The sequence below is a fragment of the Arachis duranensis genome, chromosome 4, assembly GCF_000817695.3.
Source record: "Arachis duranensis cultivar V14167 chromosome 4, aradu.V14167.gnm2.J7QH, whole genome shotgun sequence".
Taxonomy (NCBI): Eukaryota; Viridiplantae; Streptophyta; class Magnoliopsida; order Fabales; family Fabaceae; genus Arachis; species Arachis duranensis.
In genome coordinates, this window is record NC_029775.3 from 5,565,577 (window position 1) to 5,588,011 (window position 22,435).

General features: G+C 32.1%; 2 protein-coding genes across 2 annotated transcripts; one reads left to right on the top strand and one right to left on the bottom strand.

Moving 5' to 3' along the window:
• Positions 1-445: 445 nt before the first annotated feature.
• On the bottom strand, positions 446-4,776 carry LOC107482941 (transcription initiation factor IIF subunit alpha). Its single transcript, XM_016103529.3, has 9 exons — positions 4,385-4,776; positions 3,996-4,154; positions 3,556-3,701; positions 3,055-3,431; positions 2,353-2,468; positions 2,101-2,244; positions 1,641-1,862; positions 921-1,151; positions 446-769 (listed from the first exon to the last, which is right to left on the bottom strand). The coding sequence occupies exons 1-9, from the start codon at positions 4,553-4,555 to the stop codon at positions 671-673; spliced, it is 1,665 nt and encodes a 554-aa protein (XP_015959015.1). The 5' UTR covers positions 4,556-4,776; the 3' UTR covers positions 446-670.
• Positions 4,777-9,436: 4,660 nt separating this feature from the next.
• LOC107482831 (uncharacterized) lies at positions 9,437-11,087 on the top strand. Its single transcript, XM_016103426.1, has 7 exons — positions 9,437-9,614; positions 9,709-9,779; positions 9,970-10,133; positions 10,208-10,322; positions 10,404-10,514; positions 10,708-10,788; positions 10,902-11,087. Exons 1-7 carry the CDS (start codon positions 9,437-9,439, stop codon positions 11,085-11,087), a joined length of 906 nt encoding a protein of 301 aa, XP_015958912.1.
• The last annotated feature ends 11,348 nt before the right edge of the window (positions 11,088-22,435 follow it).

The following is a 22,435-nucleotide window of genomic DNA, read 5'->3' on the forward strand; positions in this document are numbered from 1 at the left end:
TAACCTTTTTATTTAAATCATGAGGTGTGATACATAAATACTCATGATTTTCCGCATTCATTGTTTCAATATAATATTCATTTAGGCGAATATCTTTGAAACTCAACAAATTCCTCAAAGACTTAATAGATAATAATGCATTATTTATTATAAATTTTGTTCCTCCAAAAAACAAAATTATAGCTCGTCCGAGCCCTCTATTATAATTCCCTTTCTCGTCACACCAACTTTTAATTGGTCAACAGTTTAGCAAATTCACCTGCTTCTTCAACTTCATATGAAGAGAAGAATGGAAACCTGGTAAATGGGTATGGAGGCAATTCTAATAAAAAAAATTATGTTTTCTGATTTATTATTTTTTTAAAACTTCGTAGCAGTGCCTGGAGAGAACCCTTGTGCAGCGTGTGCTTGTGTTATGACCAAAAATAGATTAGAAAAAACTTAATTGATAGAAAACCAGTCATAATGATGTCCAAAATGTGAAGAATATACAAGGCATATTAAGTATCAACTGTTCTTTTGTTTTCTATATCAAGCTGCATCATCAGTCGCAGCCAATTATTGGGATAAAACATTTACAGCCATCTCTCAGGACAACAGAACTGGATCCATTTTTTCCGTTTGAATGCTACATCATCAACCACATTCAATAGGTGGGGCAGTTGAATTTTCACTTATCTCTCAGGATAACATAACTGGCTCTATTTGAAGTTGGAGTTCTCTGTATTTTAGATATTCTTTTCAGGATCTCTGCAAATGCATCCTTATCCTGCACATAGAAGAGGCAGAAACCTTCAAAAACTGAACCGGGGAGAATACCAACAGTCCAATATAACTTCACAAATGTATTATAGGAATAATCAAGCAAATATATCAGTCTAAAACGAGGGTAAAGGCATATTAGCAGAAGCAGAGCTTACCTCTTTACATTTTAGTCTTGCCTTAAATTTAGCCACAAGATCCTGTGTGGTCACTGGAGTCTTTTGCTTTAACACAGCTCTGATTTCTTCTTCACTCACAGGTCCAGAAGCTGCAGTGGAAGTCCCAGCTTTTGACGATGATGATGATGGCGGTGGTGGGGCCAAACCTTTCGCAGATGCATTACTTTTAGAAGCAGTCCCATGTACATCTTTACCGGATGACTTTTGCTCCTGAGTCAATAAGATAACAAAGAAAATTCAATAATAGTAATCCTAAGTTCCTTTTGTAATCCAAGAACCGAAAAAAAAATATTTGACAACAAGACATTTCAAAAATCTGTAAAACAAAGCAAAAGCCACATTGTGTTTATGCATTGAATGGAAAGTGCTTCCAAGCTAAGGTTAGAACCTTTGAGAAGTTGGAGTGTATGGTTATCAACTTTTAGATTATTCTCACAGGGGCCCCACAAATAATCCAAGATATTTATCCAAGGGTCTACAATGTACAATCCCACACTTTTCCCTTTAAATTATACAACCTCAGCTTTGATAATTAGCATATAACAGTTTTCCAGAATAAGCTGAAGGCCAACTTAATTGCTCAATTCTGAGTTATTTTCAAAAGTTATCCACTATATCTTTCAAAAAGCCAAAGTAGAGTAGTAATTACAATAGAGGGTCCTCATAATCAAGCTAGCTCAAAAAAAAGCAAGGACTTACATTTTCAGACTTAACCTTCTTTGGTGTTGCAGCATTCAATGGTTTTGGTTCCTCGGTTGTTTTCCTCTTTGCCTTTGAAGACTTCGAAGTAGAAGGTGCTCCCCGAGTTGCCCCTGCTGCTGCTGGTTTTGAAGGGCTGTTGTCAACAGGTTCTTCCTTAGGTTTAGGTGCATCCTTCTGCTTTGTAGCAGTCACAGGAGGAATGTTGACCTCATCATCCATCTACACAAACAAATGTGAGTCATAAAGGGATAAAAAGAGCTTATTGTCCAACTATAACTCTGAGATATTCACAAACTCAAAAGAAATAAAATAATCAGCCGCTTCCCCATGTAGAGAAGTCACAGAAAATGCAAAACGATATCCGTCCTACTCATCATAACAAGTAGTTTGCATTAAGCTATGCTTATCTTTCACCCTAGACATTACCCAAAATTATAAGAAGGAACAGAGGCCATACATCATCGTCGTCGTCATCATCATCATCTTCCTCCGCATCGGATTCATTCATACCACTTGCTCGCCCTAGCAACTCCTTCAGCTCTTTCCCAGATTTACTCAGACCTTTCCCCTCTTCATTATCTTCGTCTTCTTCCTCTTCATCCTGCACGTATAATTCAAGAAAGAATCACCAAATATGCTACAAGGGTAACTGAACATGAGTATGTCCCCAGGTCACTGCTCAAAAGTGTTGGTGGAGATGAACACTAACCTGCTTGATTTCAGGAGGAGCAGGAACTTCTGGAGCCAAATCTTCCCTTTCCTCGGGATCATTGCCTACAGCTTCATCATCATCAGTGAAAATCTCTTCATGCTCCCAATCATCACCTGTATACTCAGGAGAAAGAATGCTAAGCATAACTTACTGCTCTGTAAGTTTGAATAACAAGCCAATCAGCTCATGCATTTCATATGCCTAAATTAACTGTCTATTAATGCTTTTTAGTTCTAATTCATATCAAAAAATAAAAATTTTGGTTCCTGATGGCTATGCCAAGAAGGGGCTGCAGTAGGAAGTTACACACACACACCACACAAAAAAAAAAAAGGGCAGAATATGGTCACTCTTTGCATAACATTCCAATGAGTCAGGTGTATAGACCAATGTCAAACTAATATGGAAAGCTGTAAACTCAACACTGTTATTGGACTAAACCCGCAGCTATTCCTGAATGGACTTTTTAAGTTCTGGTATGGGAAAAATTCATGCTCTGACATTTCATGTTTCATAAACGATCGTTTATTATGGCTCACCTAGTTTGACATACAAACTGATTGATGTTTTCTTGACACAACAGCCAAGCCTTTTCAAAAACTACCCAGATATAAAATGATATGATATGACCTTCACCAATCATCACCATTCTAATCAAAAGATACAATGACTAACGAGCAAACAAGGCAAGATTCTCACCCTTCTCAATATCATCATCATCTAGATCAAGGTCTCCACCCCTTAGACCTTCATCATCATCATCATCACCATCTCTTTTATTAAGTCCAAGTCTATTCTTTCTTTCTGCTTCCTCATCTTCGTCCTCCTCCCCTTTATCTGAGGCCTGACCTTCATCATCCTCGCTAGTTTTTTTCCGGCTTCTTCCTCCACCACCGCCTGTGTTGCTTTCCTTGTCATCTAACTTCCCATGTTCCCCGAATGCAGCAGCCCCATTATTTGCTGCTTTCATCATCCATCTTTGATATCCATCTGCAGTTTTCTTTCTATTCCTTATCTTCTCTTCTGCTTCCTCCAAAGTCAATTGCTTGTACTGTGCAACCTTATTAAAGTTGTACCTAAAAAACCAAACATGGCATATTACACATCTGCCTACTTTCTCTGATTGGTAATTAAAATAGAAAATTTCAAGAAAATAAAATCAAGAAAAACTAAAGGAAACTTCTAGCACAGCAAAAATACCAAGAACCAGAGGGGATGGCGGAAAACTCCTTCTTTTCCATCATAAGCAGGTAATATGAAGATGATTGTGCACCCTCTAGATGACCCTGGTACTGGGATTGACCAGTTTCATCCTCAAGGAGCCAAGGCTTGTTCTTGTACTTTTCCTGCATAGCACAATAAAAAATTATACACCAAAAATAAATAAATAATCACAATTCACCTCAATTGTTCACATCCTTCCTAACTGAATATAACCATATATCAGAATCCTCAACAACCATGCACTTAGCAACTCAAGCCTCCGTTAAATGGCACAACAACACATGGGTTTTTAGAAGCATTTACACGTTTACAACCTCTAATGAGCATTTCCTCTATGAAAGATAGTGCTTAGAAGATACAAAAATAAATGATAAAAAGCAACCAAAGAATCGATAATGAAAGTATAGACTCAATACCCTCAACGAATCAGTAATTTGGCGGTTCTGGAGCCCATCTTTCTGCAAAGACCACTTGTTCTCGGCGCTTTTCTTCTTCGAAAAATCTGGCAACCCAGACATGAATCTCCCAATAAAGTAGTTTTTGTCACTGCTAGAACTCGAACGAACATTATATTCCTGTTACAATCACACATATGTAATCAAAACCTCCACGCCCAACGACCAACAACAACAATAGCCCTACAGTAATAATTATTCTTGCAGAAAACAATGATAAAAAAAATTCCACCAAAATAAGCATTTAATCGAATTTATAATTTCAAAAAACAGTAGAATATAGTAACAGCAAGAAAGTTAAGGGGTAGGGATATTATACGAGGGGAGTAAGAGAGGGAGAGAAATCAAACTCGAATCAAGCGAGTGAGGGTGGCGCCACAATCGTGGCACTTAGCGCGTTTCTGTGCCATGGCCTTGCCGCAGTTCAAGCAGAGAGTCATGTGCTTGCAGTTGCTTCCGTAAAGGTCAGTCGTCGATCCACAACCGCCGCAAGACGGTTTCAGAACGAGGTCTGCCGACATTCTGAGCGGGCAACAGAAATAGATAAGAAAAAATAAAGAATGAGAGAATGATTATGGAGATGAGGGGAAATTGCGGAGTAAGACGAATGGGAGAGATTCTAGGGTTTCATGAATAGGATTTTAGGTGAAATGAAAGTGGAGAGGTGCTCCGCGCTCGCTAAATGAGTTTCGGAAACGAATCGCAGAGTTCCAACGCAACCCCCCCGCACCATGAGACACGAATAAATCATCTTTCGTTACCAAAATTTCTATTTATAACTTTTTAATCTAACTAATAAAGTTTAGAGGAAAGCACAAATAGGTCATTTGACCTTTTGATATGCGAAATTTAAAAATATATTTAAATTTTTGATATTTTTAAATTTTGAATTTATTGATTTTGTATGTTCACTTGAATTTATCATATTTAATAAAAAAATTAAATATAACTCTTATTATACAGATCTGATTGATATAAATGTACATATAAAAAAATTTTTAATATGTAAATTTTAAAGAGATCAAAATTTTAAATATATTTTTAAATTTTTAAAAATTTAAATATTTATACACCAAAAGTAGAAATTGATTTGTCATTTTTTCTATAGTTTAAAATAAAAAACATAATTAATTTACTTAAATTCAAACTTTTTACTTGTGATATGTTTTCTTTAAAGAATGCCCTTACAATACTCAAGAGTCAAGACACTTGTTTCCAGTAAAAAAAAATAATAAAGACACTTGCTAGGATAAAATTAGTGGAGAAATGATTTTGCTTTTTAAAAGTAAGTATTTAACTTTATATTTGATGAATAAAAAAATATGTTATTATATTTTTTTTTTTAAAAGTTAGTGATATTTTTAAAAGTATCTATAAATATAATTTTTAAATATAGTTTATGTTTTTAAATTAAAAAACTTAATAGAATTTTATATTTATTCTTATTTTAAAAATTATAAATTTACCTAACTTACACTTAATAAGACCATTGTAATAATGGATTACACATTACACAATATATCTTGAGTAATGTTAAAGTTTTGTCTTAGGTAAAAGAAAAAGAACTTAACCATGATTTGGTAAGAGCGAAAAGATTATTAGAACACAGTTTTGAGAGTTTTTTAGATAAATTTTAATTTATTAGATAATAAATCACACTTACACAGTTATTTTAGTTCTCATTCAACGCACAGTAAATAGAGTGGCTGATTTAATGATTAAGACTGCTGCTTTAAACAAGTAGGTGTATCTAGACTTCTAGAGTGGTTACTGCCCCCTAATAATTTAGACTTTATTATTAGAGAGGAGTGCTACTCTTTCTCTTAGATCTTTTTTTTTTGTGTTATGTTCAATCACTAAAAATATCAGATACAAATTTTTTTATATACAAATTATAATAAATTTAATTAATAGTTAATTATTTGTGCTATATAACTAACTATCTATTATATATTACTAAACAAATTTTTCGATTGACTAACAAATACAAGTGACCTAACTTGTTAATTGAATTCTATTATATTATCAAGGAGTTAATATTTCTATTCCTCAACATCCCCCTTAAACTTGACGTGTAAAAATCTATTAAGTCAAGTTTGGAATAAAAGGTTGAAAAAAAGTCATGGAACAAGTGATTTGGTAAGTACATTGACAGTTTGATTTGCTGAATATATTGGCAGAAGTTTAAGGACACCTTCTTGAATCTTGTCACGAACCACATGATAATCAATGTCTATATGTTTGGTTCTTTCGTAAAAAAACTGAATTTGTGACAATATGGAGAGCTGCTTGGTTGTCAACAATACAAAGTAATTAGTTTTTCTTGTTGAATTTTGAAATTATTGAGGATATAAGTCATCCACAAACCTTCACGAGTGGTTGCCGCCAGAGCTTGATACTCTGAATATGCGTAGGAGCAAGAAAGCCAGAGCTCGATACTTTGTCTCTGCGGAGGAGCTGCGGAGGAGCAAGAAACAGTAGTTTGCTTTTTTCTTTTTCCAGGAGATTAGGGCTTATTCGAGGAAGAAGCAGTAACCTGTCATGGATCTTCTCGAATCTGGACACGTCCTCTAACCTGAATCTGAGTAACCGGTGAGTTTAGAATTTGATTGAGTTGGGAAAAACTCCATTAGTTGAAGCTTGTTTGAGGTATCTAAGAATGTGTAGGGCAGCCTTAAAATGACTATTTGTTGCACAATCTAGGTATTGACTCAATTTGCTAACAGCGAAGCAAATGTCAAGCCTAGTGTTTGTGAGATATATGAGTCGGCCAATTAATATTCGATAAGGTTGGAGATCATACAAAGGAAGCTCTGGTGACTTCGAGAGTGTTGGTGTGTAGTTCATGAGAGTGGCAGCTGGTCTTCCATCTTGTAATCAATACTCCTTTAATAAATTTAAGGTGTATTTTCATTGATATAATGAAATTCTTTGGCTGTTTCAAGCCACCTCTTGCCCCAAAAAGAACTTTAGTTTTTCAATATCCTTAATTTAAAATTTTTCATCCAGCAACTTCTTCACAAATTTGATCTCTTGCATATCATCCCTAGCCAATATCAAATCTTCAACGTACACCAATATTGATGTAAAGCCAGAACCTAAATTCTTGGTAAACAACAAATGGTCAGCCTTTGACTGCGTGTAACCTAAACTGAGGAGTACAGAGTATAATTTGGAATTCCATTGCCTCGATGCCTGCTTCAATCCATAAAATGACTTCTCAAGTTTGCAAACCATGCCATAGGGGCTTCAAGGCCTGGTGGGGTTTCGTGTAAACGTTCTCTAGTAAATCACCATGCAGAAACACAGTATTAACATCTAGTTGGTGAACGTGCCAATGCTTCTTAACTGCCAAGCCAGCATGATGCGCAATGGGGTCATGTTAATCACGGGGTTGAACGTGTTGAAATAATCGAAGCCTTGAACTTGAGTAAAACCTTTAACTACAAGTCGGTCCTTGCACCTTTCAATGGTGTCATCCGCTTTGAACTTTATCTTGAATACCCACTTGCAGTCGATCGCTTTCTTTCCGAGTGGAAGTTTAGTCAGTTTCCAAGTCTTATTTCCCTCTAATGCATTAAGTTCGGTTTTGATTGAGGCTGGTGCTCATCTTTGCAGCCTGTGATTGAAACAATGAGAATTGTGCCATTATTTTCGCAAACTTCTGAAAATTTGACACGGTAAATTCTTGATTCTCTGAATTTGTTTGATCCATCATTCTTTTCCGTGTGTTCATCAAAATTGGGCTTGAACCACAGTATTAAAATTCATGAAGCAATTAAACCTTGAATGGTGGAAGGTACTCACGGATATCTGCAATCGTCCATGCTCACCGTACCATGATGAAGTTTTGTATCAGGTAGCAGAAAAAGAACTTGATGATGATTTGGTGAGAGCGAAGAGATTCTTAGAGCAGAATTTTGAGAACTTCTTAGATACTAATTTATTAAAATAATAAATCACACTTACTTCATATACAAGATTTCCTTATATATAAGCTTAACTAATAGCTAATTATCTGCATTATATAGCTAGCCATTTATTCTGCATTACTAAGCTAATTTTTCTAAGTGACTAATAAATACAAATGACTTGGCTTCTAATTGAATTCTATTATAGTATCAAGGAGCTAACACTTATTCCACAACAAGTAAAAGTCTTAACCTATTAAATTAATGAGTGTCTTTATATTATATATTTTATTTAATTCATTCTCAAATATCTCAATCGTTATTAATGAAGACTTCATTCGATTAACTAAAAAAGTTTAAGTTTTTATTAGTAAAAAATAATCTTCCTATATATAATAGGAGATTAGTGGCTGGTTTGGTGCTCGACAAGTAGTAGATCTATTCAGTTGACACGTGTTGAGTCATATAGTAAAGAAAAAAAAACATACATTCACTAATAGCTTCCAGCAAAAAAAAAACCATGAGGATACAGTAAAGAATTATATCTCCCTCTCTTTTGTACTCGCTTTCCATCAATCTTATATAAAAGGCCATCTGAAGGAAGAATAGTATGCACAAATGATTCTCACAAGTAAATAAAAAAAAAAAGAGAAAATGTCTCAAACCTTTGATTACCTGACTGATTTAAATGCAAGAAAACTACAATGGAATTTCAAAGTATATGTAATAAGGGTGTGGGAACTCCCTAACAGATACAATGAGAGAGAAGTTGGCACCATTAAAGTGATTATTCAAGATAGTCAAGTAAATACATTAACTCTATTCAAAAGTTTCAAAAATTTTATTGATATAAGCAAGTTCTAAATATATTCAAAACACTGCAGGGCACTAGGTTGCAAGTTTCGATCCCTAAATCCTTGGTGAGTAAGTGGCGGGGTGTCTTGGTTCAGTTTCAAATGTATATTATGACCAACTTCGTGTTGTTGACAACCAAAAGGGTAACATATCAAGAGAGAAGTATTTATTATTCTTCAGTTATAGGACAATCATTAGTCATGCCGAGATCCCAATTTTCCTCTAAATGCTTTCCAATTCAAAATGATCCGTGAGTTACTAAATGCTGAGAGGATCGATGACTCTACATTGTTTGGTAAGTTGGTTTTATTAAATAGTTGTTCAACTTCTTTCATATTCAAATGCATTGCATGGCTATGGTTCTCTCAAATGTGTGTAATGTGTGTTTTGTTCTTTTCAGACATGATTGGTGAAGTAGTTGGTAAAGAAGATCCAAAAGAGTTGATCACCAGCAAAGGAAATGAGACTAAATGACTGGCTGTTATCTTGGAGGACCTCGAGTATATACACTAAACACTATAACAACTATATTGCTGTGTGTATATAGAAATTTCTATTTTTAAAAAGTTAATGTGATGTCTTTTATATTTATAATGTTTCAGAAACAATAGGATTGAGTGCACTATATTTGGTGAAATGGTTGACCAGCTACTTCGACACATGCAAGATGGAAGGGTTAAGCCACTAATAGTTGTGGTCCAGTATTTTAAGGCAATGAGATGGAATGGCAAGAAATCTGTCCAAAGCTATTTTGAAATGTCACAGTTGCACATAGAGCCCGACCTTAAAGATGTTTTTTTGAACTTAGGAGCAGGTGAGTTGATTCTATCTTATATAATCACTAAAATGACTTGATTTTATAATTTGTATGAAAATTTTGTGGTCTATATGTATATTTGTTGATGAAGTTGATGATCCTTTTGAACTAATATGTAGGCTTCTTGGCGGTGAACCATCATCCTCTGTGAGGATTAGTCAAGTTCCATAAAAAACAGCTTAGTCAGGGGTTGAAGAGCTTAAACAAGGTGCTGTGTCAGTGAAAATAATTGAAGAAGTCCTTATCCAACATGAGGTAATCACAGTTATGTTTTTGTGAATGTTTTTTTCCAATGTCTATTTGGATTGGTTGTTGATGCAAAAGTAATCAACATTTTAATATGGCTTAATAGGAAGGTCCAGCTTGGATTGCTGCAACCATTGTTGCGATTAATGTTACGAAGGATGATTGGTTCTACAAATCATTTAGAAAATGTTCAAAAAAAGTAGAAACTCCTATTGGAAACAGATATGAATGTGGGAAATGTAGCCATACACATGGATCTGCAGCCCTAAGGTTCTTTTGTATAATATTTGTATGGAACTTTTTAAATAAACTACATGTTCATTTGTATTTTGTTTGTATTATAGGTTCAACGTCGAGGTGATGGTTTTTGACAGAACCAGTAGCATCCGCTTGCTACTGTGGGACAAGGAAACAAGTATGTTCTGTGGGAAGAGAGCTGAACAGATTATGGAGGACCATGTAAGCACCTATTGTTATTCTTAGGAATTACTATCTATAAGCTATATGGTAAGAGTAAATTGTTGTTTTATTTGTTTACAGGTTATAGTGGGAGATGAATATCCCAAAACACTTGATAACATGATGGACAAAAGAGTCATTTTCAAGATAAATATCAAGGAAGCTAACATTAATCAGTTTGATCATATGTATGTACACAGTTATGAAAATCTGTGATGATGAGGATATCATTGACAAAAATCTTCCCAAAGAGTTGTCTACTAATCTTTCGAGTAATGTCAGTGTAAGTTCTCTAAATGATTGGGTGCTCCTGATAAGCGTATATTCTTATACATGGTCAGTTCACTGTAACATTTAAGCAGAACAATTCATTCCCTAAACACAGGAAAATTGGTGCAACAACTATTTGGAAATTTCAGGAAATATGGCTAATCTTAAAACTGATTGTGATACTGAGTCTTCTACGGTATGTTCAAAATATCTATTGTCTTTTATGTTGTTACAAACAAGTGCATATTTCTTGACAACTTTTAAGATGATAGTTTAACCTAATAGTTGTCTCTTATTTATGTGTTATAGGATGTCATGGAAGAGTGCATCTCATCCCTCAAGTACCAAACACCATCTAAAAGAATTACCAATGTATTGAAGAATTCTTCCCTAGGTCTGGATGAACATGAGGAAGAAGGCCAGCTGTCAACCAACATGTTTAGCAGGCAGATGAGAAAGAGACAGAAATGTGTTAACCTTGATGCAGATATATGAGTAGTTGAAAATTGGGTTTATATTCTGAGTAGTAAAAGAAACTCTATTGCAGTCACCTAATTATGTGTTTTGTAATTGTATGACTTTGTTATTATCTTTCTATCATGGGAGACTTTGTTAGTCCGGTGGCATTCAATTTATGATGAACTTACCTTAGAAACTTGATTGATTCCTAATATGATTTCTAGATAGTTAACTTTGTTTTGACATGGTCAGTAGCTACCTACATACACACATTAAAAGAATTGTTTTTAGTAAGAATTCTTCTTAATGAATTTAATCATCTAATGTATGCTCTGGTTTATATCGGTAGTTACACTAGCTAAAATTATTTCACATGGTTGGAAATAAACCATGTACACATCAGAGTAAAAAGAAGTATGCATTCACTATGAAATTCCGATATATACTGTACAACTACTTAGTTAAGTGTAAAATATGTATGAAATTCTAGATATTACAATATAATAATTTATAAAATAAGTATGAAAAGCTACTATATGGATCGTGATTGAGTTGAAATAGTATAACACGTGATATTGGACCAAAACCTATATAAGGATAAAAATCAATTAAATACAATTACATTCTTATCTTACAACACTAATAGAATTTAATAGAAAAGATGACCAGGTGTAATATAAAGCAATGTCCAGCTCAAATACATAAACCAAACATTTGTGATGGACTATGTTACGAAAATTTTTATCTGTGAAAAGAGACATAATTCAGTTTCATAATGAACTTCTATGTACTTTTACTAAAGTGGGTTCACTAAATATAGTTTGAGTTGTACCCAAGTAATTAAATATTTTGTTTGTTTAATTAATATTGCAAAAATATTAGAAGAAATAAATATGCCAAAAATCGGAACATAATGAAAAGTGACCTTTACGAACTTATTTGTTAGGGGTGCTAACAAGTAATTAATCTGATCTAAGCTATTTAATATACTAACTTGGCAGTGGAAGTGAAATTTTTGAAAGGAAAACTATCTACATTTACATGTAAGGTTAAATTTAACCCGATTTTAAAACAATGAATATAAATGTTTAAAATGTAACTATCGGAGTTTTATCATCACTAAAGAAATTTATCGATCACATGAGCAATTTCAGTTTATGGTATAAGAGATATTATGTGAGGTATATACCCTGAAATTTTTCCTGGGCTATAGACACAGTATACAACAAAAAAGGATAAGTTTATTTTAAGCATTCCCTGTGTACATTACGTGAAGAAGAAGGGTCAAAACATGTAAAAACATGTTAAACCAGATACAATGAAGGGACGCATGATGGATACTCTGAAGATTTTCCTGGGCTATAGACACAGTATAGATAATAAAGATAAATTTATTAATTGTTATTATAATCAGATCATCCCTGTGTATATTGCATGAAGAAGAAGTGTATTCACTATGTACAAAAACTTAACAAAGCAGTGTTAGATGAGGTAATTGATATACATGTTTTGAGTATACGTTGCCATATATTGCTAACAAATAACACTATAGATTAAAGTAATATTGTTGATTGCACTTTTAGCGTTTAAAAAATATCAACTAAGACAATCTACCGCTGATCCATGAGCTACGATATGATAGACACAGATTAGCTGATGAACATAGCCTTTATTTACAACAGCTGACAGATGAACAACACCATGTTTATGACAAGATTATGCAATCTGTCAACGATATAGTAGGTGGTGTTTACTTCTTATATGGATATGGGAGAGCAGGAAAGACTTTTGTGAGGAAGACATTGGCATCAGGGTTAAGATCAAGAGGTCAAATTGTCTTGACAGTGGCTTGAAGTGGCATAGCTGCTTTGTTATGATTGGATGGTAGAACAGCTCCTTCAAAATTTGTAATACCACTTAATCTTGATGAGTTTTCCACTTGTAATATAAAGCAGGACAGTGCATTGGTAGAATTGATCATAAAAACAAAACTTATTATTTGGGATAAAGCTCCAATGGTCAATAAGCATTGTATAGAAGCACATATACTTTAGACATATTCAAAGAATATTATTAAATTCAAGAATATTCAAAGCGAAGAGCAACCTTTTGGAGAGAAAACAATTGTGTTTGGTGATGACTTTAGACATATACTTCCTGTTATACCCAAAGGAAGCAGATAGGATATTGTGAATGCAACGATCAATTCATCCTACATTTGGAATAGTTGCACCATCTTGAAACTAGTAAGAAATATGCAGGTACAAGCAGATGATGCTAATGTACATTCGTCCGAGTTAAAGGATTTTGCAGAATGGATACCAAGCATTGGCGATGGTAAATGCAGGGAGTCTAAAGATGGAATTGATACAATTCAAATCCCCGATGACATTATGATAAAAGAATGGGATGATCCTATAGCTGCTATATGTAGAGCAATTTATCTCGAAATGTTTTGGCCTTCAAATTCTGTCTATGAAGTCGAAGATCCAGCTATTCTTGCACCAACATTGTAAATAGTGGATGAGATTAACCGATACATAATGAGTTTAAATCCACGTGAATTACAAACATACTATAATTCTAACAAAGCATGTCCAACAGAGCCAACTAATGAGTTAATCGCATCAATACACACTCTAGACTTTCTAAACACAATTAGGTGTTCCGGGATTCCAAACCATGAGTTGACAGTCAAGGTAGGAACACCTATCATGTTACTGCGGAATATTGATCACTCGGTTGGATTATGCAACGGAACCCGATTGGTGATAACAAAGCTAGGAAAACACATTATTGAAGCAAAAAGCATGATAGGAAAGAATGCTGGTCAGAAAGTTTTTATTCCAAGGATGACCTTTAGTTCATTTGACTATAAAATACCATTCAAATTTTAACGCAAACAAGTCCTTATAATGGTATCCTATGCAATGACAATTAATAAGAGTCAAGGACAATCTTTATCAAAAATTGGATTGATTTAAAAGAAGCCTGTTTTTACCCACGGACAATTGTATGTGACTATTTCGAGGGTTACAAATAGGAAAGGTCTTAAGATACTCTTATGTCACGAAAAAGAAAGGAGCAAAGAGACAGATAATGTTTTCAAAGACGTATTTAGGAATGTTTGACAAAGGCTATATGTTTGCCACATTCTATATCAATGTTCATCTCATGTAATTTATAGGTTTTAAAAGAGATTTTTATTTAATCATTCTATATTATTTTAGATGGACTGACCCAAATCACCACAAATTTCATATTGAACCATGCTATCTCTATATATTCAATTATTGATGTGCACTGGTGAACATTTTTATCTTGTGGTGCCTAGTGTAAACAAATCAATTGAATTCACGTACTATTGTATCGGGAAAAAATTCAAAGGAAAGAGACAGATGATGTTATGTCACGAGTGGTATTGTCCATTGTTTTCTAGAGATTGCAATGGACAATTTCCAACATATTTTTGCTCTCATGTTATTTTTTACTAAGCTGAAAGGTCAATTATTTTTGCATTATTTAAAGATTTTTGGAATTCGACATATTTTTCTAATCTTGATTAGGATGATTTTCATGTTATTTGTAGCAAGTTCTTATATGAAAAGCGCATATACATATATACTATAAAGAGTAACAATGTGATAAACTATAACAAGAAAAACACTACTAACAAATCAATTATTAGTCAGAATGAAATGAAATTATCATCTAAAACTGAACTGATATATACATAACTAATAGAACACATAATTATTGTCCACAACACACAACAAAGGTAATCCAATACAATACTAAAATAAAATTATGAAGCAGCAAGGCATGAAAAATACAAGTAAAGATATGAATATTATGAATCACTAACATACCTGTTGTGCCTGTATAGTTCTCACCATGAGAGAAGTGTAATTAATGACAGCACCATGTCCAAAATAACAATGTATTCCCACTATCACTCTTATTTATGCTGTTAAATAACACTAGACTTGCAAAGAAAATTTAAATTAGGTCCGAAAAAAACACTCACATTTGGATGTAACAACATTTAAAGAGAAATAACAATACAATGGTTACTAAGCGAGTTGCATTGATTAGTTAGCTAAAATCAGTTTATTTAAATATCATCTACCTCAAAATAAGCAATAACTATTTAAATATCAACATTTATAAATGTGATAAATAAACATTTCAAATTCAGAAGTGATTATAAACACTTCACAGTTACAATAAAATTATCGAGATGTTAAGTCTTGGCAAAATATCATTACAAAACCATCTCTATGTAAAATTGTATTATTTTACATGGAAGCAATATCCTCAAAAATCTTTTACATTATCAGTTGTTCGAACATATGAAATTTCATAAATTGAATGATGTTAAATAGGAACATAGAAGCATATAAAAAATTTAGAAGTAAAACATTTTATTAACAATAAAAAACATTTTATAGTGAGATTTCATAGTGATTGGACATTTTATTAACTATAAAGAACATTCCACCACATATTTAATCAAAGTAGCACTAAACTAACATATAATTAAATGAACAATAAACTATATTAAAGCACATTCTTTTAGAACAAGTAAAACACAACAGTAAACATAGAAGAATTCGTGGGTAATGTTCCAAATCCTTGAAGCAGCTCCCCAACGTTGAATATATTTCAGTAATTTAATTTTTCTTTTCTAATTCTCAAACATCACACCATGTTGCCAAATACTGTTAAACAAAACATATCTTATTGAAACTACCATGTGTTATGATTATTCAGTTGATTTTTCTTACAATTCATTTTTCAGTGATGCGTAAAAATTTTTCTTGACTGAATATAGTGTGTTTTTGAAATTTAAGAAGAAAGAGGGTCACATATCACAAAGGTGATACAATAAGTTTTGTAAAAATATTATTTTATTTGATTGGCTTTCACATTGTTCATACAAGGATGAAGTAGATAGAAATTTAATAGAGTTCATTTCTCTACATACATAATTAAATGCTATATTTGTTGAAACCTTATCACTTCAGATGGAAGTATATAGCTCTATATCAATCATTAGTCATTAGTTTTATATGGTCTTTAACCTTTAAAAAAAGATAATATTACATTGCAAATATTAAAATCTGTTTTTTTTTATTGCTTTTGGGGGTGGTTGAAAATCTACTAAATCCAACTTATGTAATATATCGAATCAAGTTCAGTAATACTAAACAATATATATTTTTCAATTAAAATAGACTACATATTAAATTTATTATATATGATTTTGATACCCGTATAAATTTATTCAAATTTCAATTATTTATAAAATAATTTGAGATTATAATAAAGTTATTAAATTTGTGTTAATTTGTATTCACAATCATCAAATCATAATCTTGTACGGTTTAAAAAAAATGTCTATGCAATATTTTAAAAAAATAGAAGTGGTAAGGAAATAAAATCATGAATAGTAAAAGAAGCATTGCATAACTATTAGGTTAACTCTCCATTAACACCTTTCGAATAACTTGAACATAGAAAGTTTACACCATATTAAATTCATATTAAAATGGAGCAAGAAAATTGAAAAATAAAAATAAATTACTATGAGTAAAAATATACATTTAAATCATCAGCAACAAAAAAAATATAAAAAAAGCAAAAATAAAACCAACAAGAATGTGAGTTACAATTAAATTTATATTTATCCAACTCGAATCACATATTATGATGAGAGTTTTTTAATTGATGATTAAGATCAGTCCTTAGTTCACATAGAACAATATTCTGATAATTATTACATCAAATTGGAATCAACTGAAGAAAAACTCTTTTGTCATTAGTCTTTTCTTAAACATGCATCAAAAGAGAAATATTTATTTAGTTATACTATATAAACTGAAACTCTCTGTAACCTTCCTGCACTTATTTATCAAGAACTAATTGCTTAGTCATATCAAATTTTAATCCGATTGCTATGAACAAAAAAAAAATTTTCAACTGTTGGAACTTGATTAAAAAAAACTCATTTTCACTAATAAGCCTTTTGAGAATGAAAGTACTCACCTTTATTTTGCTCCCATTTACCAGCATTATCATGTACATTGGCACGAAGAACTAACTAAAAAGTAAAAAATAATTCAATTGAACAAAAGAGTATAGCAAACTTTATTAAAATAAAATTAAAAGCTCTAACAAATAAATTCTCAGACTTTGACCTTCTACTTTTCATTCGCAAACCACTCCTGTCGTTGATGGTCGAATGCAGAAGAAATTTTTTTATAGGCAATCGTATCCACTCGGCAACAATATATTTGTTCGGCGATAAACTCCATACTTTTTTGTTCGAATAGAAGAATGAATTGAGACCATTTTTTAACACAGAATAAAAATTAATTATCAGAAGTTTTAGAGATTCAATAAAATTTAATGCAAATAACCTTAATTTGGGTGTGCAAAGATGTGGCTATTACATGGTGGTGGTTTGGGTAAAGGTGGAGTTGGATAAACTAATTTTATATGCGCATATATCAAATGGATATATTATACCATTACATTTTAGTTAAAAAACAAGTGTAATAATCCGTGCCATGCACGTGATAAGATTGAAATTATAATTTTAAATTATTTTATTAAAATTAATTTTAATTATAATAATTTGATTAATAAAAAAGTAACATATTACGCATTGTTTGTTTTTTTAATCTAGTGTTAAGTGTATCAACTCTAATAGTTATTAATCAGTTTTAGTAATCGATTTTTTTTCAATAAATTAGACATATATACTCAATGTGACCATAAATAACCTAGTAATACTTTTTACCAACAAATTTTTATTTGTTATTTTTCCATGAAGTAAGAACATATCAAAATCAGTTTAAAATGAACTATTAGAGAATTCTAATGCACAAAGTTCTCTAATAAATAATAAATAATTTAAGACCACTAATATTATTTAATACACCATATGCTAATACTAAGAGTATTTTCTAAAAAGATATATTCGTAAAAATAGATATAATATGATTACAAATATAACATAAACAAATATGTTAAATAAAAAGTTAAACCAATGTGCTTACCAATGTCTTTATTAAATTTTGTAAATTGGAGAATATGTATGTATTCGGTTATTTTGTGATCACATAAATAATTGAATAATTGAGTTGTAAATTGATCTCACAGTGTGCACCTTATTTTTTCTCATTTCTAAATAAAAGCAAGAATTAAGTGAAATAAGTAGTAATATTAATATATAATGAAAAAGACAAAAAATTTTCTATATGTATAGATAATTGTTACAAAACAAAATTTTATTGTGAAATATTAAAATTTCACATACTCCAAATCATGAAGATCAACCACAACGTAATGGTCACTTTTTTCTATTTTTTTATCATGATATAAGCTCTTCTTTTCTAGTCAAGAGTCCAATAACATCTAATTGAAAAAAAAAAGAATTAAAAATATAAAACTAAGGACAAATAAATGAATAACATAATAAATTACTTATAAATTAAATTTTTTTACCAATTTATTTTATATTAAACGATAAAACTAACAATATATTAATAAAATGATATACTTTTTAAAAAAGTTGCAATACAATTTTAAACATTTGCATAATTTAAAACCTCTAATATTTATTTAATACACCATATGCTAATACTAAAAGTTTTTCTAAAAAGATATATTCGTAAAAATAGATATAATATGATTACAAATATAACATAAACAAATATGTTAAATAAATGGTAAACCAATATGCTTACCAATGCCTTTGTTAAATTTTACAAATTGGAGAATAAGTATGATTCGATTGTTTGGTGATCAAGTAGATAATTGAATAATTGGATGGTAAATTGATCTCACATATACACTTTATTTTTCCTTATTTCTAAATAAAAGCAAGAATTAAGAGAAATAAGTAGTAATATATAATGAAAAAAAAATATTTCGCATATGTATAGATAATTGTTACAAAACAAAATCTCATTGTGAAATATTAAAATTTCACATATTCCAAATCATGAAGATCAACCACAATGTAATGGTCACTTCTTTCTATTTTTGATCATGATATAAATTTTTCTTTTTCAGTCAAAAGTCCAATAATATTTAATTAAAAAAATTTAAAGTATTAAATTAAGGACAAATAAATGAATAACATAATAAATTACTTATAAATTAAAGAAATTTTATTAATCTATTTTATATTAAACAATAAAACAAGCAATATATCAATAAAAGGACATACCTTTAAAAAAGTCACAATACAATTTTAAACATTTGCATAAATAAATTATTAAAATTTATTGTTATCGATAAAATAATGCTATTATATAATTTATTGGCAAAAATAAAAAAAAGTTTTATATAGATTAATACAAATTAATTATGTACTAAATAAGTTGAATTGTTCATTTGTTTATTTCAATATATCAGCATGAGTAAGAATAGAAATTAATTCTAACACATAATAGAAATCAATTATCAGAAGTTTTAAAGATTTAATAGAATTCAATGCAAATAACCTAATTTTGGTGTGCAAAGATGTGGCTATTACATGATGGTGGTTTGGGTAAAGGTGGAGTTGGATAAACTAATTTTTATATGCGCATATATCAAATGAATACATAACACGTGTGTCATTACATTTTAGTTAAAGAATTATGTTTAAAGCATGCACACAAACACGTGTATTTTAATTTCTTAAATGATCAACACTTATAATATTAAGTGGCTTCAATATAGTTTTTTTAGTAAAATTAAATTATTTTTATTACATCAATTATTCTTTTCTTTTTTTTTTTGGACAGAGACCTGGGCAAGCAGACTCGCCCAAGCCAAAAACAAAGAACCCCTGCCCCTATCCAACCCAGTACCCATTGAACCTTCCCATCTGTTGCACTAGAGAAACGGCTGAATTTTTCATGTTGTGAAGCATCTTCTTCTTCGCAGCACCGGTGTGAAAACCATTATTCTAAACGGTGGTGGCATTCTTTCTTTTTGGTCTTGGATTAAGCCCTTCAACCCTACCCAAACTTAACAACCCACCCACCCCAAATCCAGATCCCCTTTTTTACATAGACAGTTAGACTTTTATAACGTAATTTATGTGAAAGTTGAAAGTAGTGGGAGTTGAAAAACAATGCTCCCATGGCCTCCTTTTCAGACCGGTCTTCTTCTCTTTAACATCTTCTTTTTTCTTCTTTTTTTGAGATCTGAATTCGATGCATGGTATGATTGTGCCGGTTTGTTCAGGTCTCCTCTGCTGACAGTGTCCTTGATGGAAGCTCTGTTGCAAAGGGTGAAGGAACCCACAATTTCTCATTGGGAGTTCCTCTCTACTAAATTGTTCGATTCCGATGTACAATCCTTGTTTCGGATTAAGCTTGAAAAGTAAGTTGATTGTCTTTCTCTTTTTCCTTACCGTATTTCTGTCATTTTTAAATTTGTACCTGTTTGTGACTATCTTCTGGCTCAAACGCAGGTTGCTCTTCTGTCCACTGCCCCCTTCCGGTTCCTTCCCTGACTTCAATGACCACCTGATTGGGTACCGTTAAAACCCAATTTTTATTTTGTTCGATTGCACCTTCGTGATGTGTAGGCCTTCCTCCAATTCTTCTAACTTTCTCTGCTTCTCTTCTCAATTGGGTTTCAATTATCACTAGTAATCTCACTGACCGATTGCTTGAAAGTGTACCTACTGCTCTTTGTGTTGCTATGAGATGCGCTAAATGATTTCCCTCTCTTGGAGTCCAGGTTATCCCGGCATCTGGTAAATCTTTCAAAAGATGTGCTATGTCCTTTAAATAAGCTAGTATTTCGCCTATATAAGATTTTGACTTTATTGATTGTATTAATTGTAAATTATCTGACTCTATTAAAACTTTTTCCAACTGCAGATTTTTTGCCATTATCAATGCTTCCTTGAGTGCTAATGCTTCAGCTTCAAGACTGGAGAAAGCCCTGATTTCTGTTGCTGATCCTGTAATAAAATTTCCTTGCCAATCTCTAAGAACCGTTGCCATTGCTCCCTTCCTGTTAAATTTTCTGAAGCTTGCATCCACATTGATTTTCAACCAATCCTTTGGTGGAGCCCTCCAGGTAGCATTTCTCATCCTCCTATTTTCTGCTCCTTTGTGCTTCATTTTTACCTGTTCGATTGCCGATAAAAATTCAATTTGCATTACTTTTACTGCTTGAATTGTTCTGTTTGGACTGATTTCTTTTCCTTGAAAAATATGATTATTCCTTTGTTTCCAAATAGCCCAGCACATGAATCCTAAACTTCCTATCCATTGTTCCTGTATTCTCTGCCCTCCTGTTTTATTCTGTTGATTGTTTCCAGCAACCATTGAGCAAATGTTCGAATTGAATTATCCGTAGGTATTGCCTGAATTTGTGCTCCGAACCAAGTGGGTCTTGTCCATGGACATAATAGGATAGCATGCTCCACTGATTCTTCACCATCCCTGCATATCCTGCATATTGGACTGTTAGTAATTTTCCTTTTCCAAACATTATAATTAACTGCAATAATATTGTGTGAGGCCTTCCATAAGAAGAGCTTTATTTTATTTGGTATTTGCATCTTCCATATCTCACTCTATACTTCCTTTATATTATCACTAGAAGATGCCCAATTATCCTCACCAACTCTCTCTTCATATTTGGCAATGTAGTATCCTGATTTTATAGTATAATTTCTATCTAATCTGTGTGGCCAAAAGAAGCAGTCTTCCTTATTGATGAGACTTATAGGTGTGCTTAGGATCTTTTCTTTAATATTAGGGGGAAACACCTGTCGTAATAACTTTTTATTCCATCCTCTCTCCTCCACCAATAAATCTTTAACCATTGATATCCTATTATCCCGGTAATTCTTTAAACTCCCACCTTCAATAATCCAATTGTCTTTCCATATATCAATATTACTTCCATCTCCAATGCTCCATCTTCCATTCCTTCTAATAAAGTCTTTTCCTTCCATTAAACTTCTCCAAACCCAAGAGTCTCTATTTTTTGCCTTTGCCTCCTAAAAATTTCCATCCAAAAAATACATTTCTTTTAAAATTTTTGCCCATATTGCCTCAGGATTCTCTCTAAGCATGCTTAGCCAAATATGCCATATTCTGATTCTCTAAATTTTTTAATCCTAACCCTCCATCCTTCTTACTATTAGTCATTCTTTTCCAACTTATCCAATGTGTTCCTCTCTCCTTCCTTGATTCAGCCCACCAAAATTTTACTATTTTGCCTTCTAATCTCTTGCAAAAACTCTTTGGCAGCTTCACTACATTCATAACGTATGACGGTATAGCCTGAATCACTGCTTTAATTAGGATTTCTTTCCCAGCTTGATTAAGGATTTTCTCTTTCCATCCCTGAATTTTCTT

Bases quoted from the DNA above. Each gene is read 5' to 3' on its own strand.
- LOC107482941 (XM_016103529.3), bottom strand. From the start codon at position 4,555: ATGTCGGCAGACCTCGTTCTGAAACCGTCTTGCGGCGGTTGTGGATCG. The intron at 3,702-3,995 runs GTATTGAGTCTA...TGTGCTATGCAG, and splicing joins AAATTACTGATTCGTTGAGG to GAAAAGTACAAGAACAAGCC. The intron at 1,863-2,100 runs GTATGGCCTCTG...TTGTTTGTGTAG, and splicing joins ATGATGACGACGACGATGAT to ATGGATGATGAGGTCAACAT.
- LOC107482831 (XM_016103426.1), top strand. From the start codon at position 9,437: ATGGTTGACCAGCTACTTCGACACATGCAAGATGGAAGGGTTAAGCCA. The intron at 9,780-9,969 runs GTTCCATAAAAA...ATGGCTTAATAG, and splicing joins CCTCTGTGAGGATTAGTCAA to GAAGGTCCAGCTTGGATTGC. The intron at 10,515-10,707 runs GTACACAGTTAT...CCCTAAACACAG, and splicing joins ATCAGTTTGATCATATGTAT to GAAAATTGGTGCAACAACTA.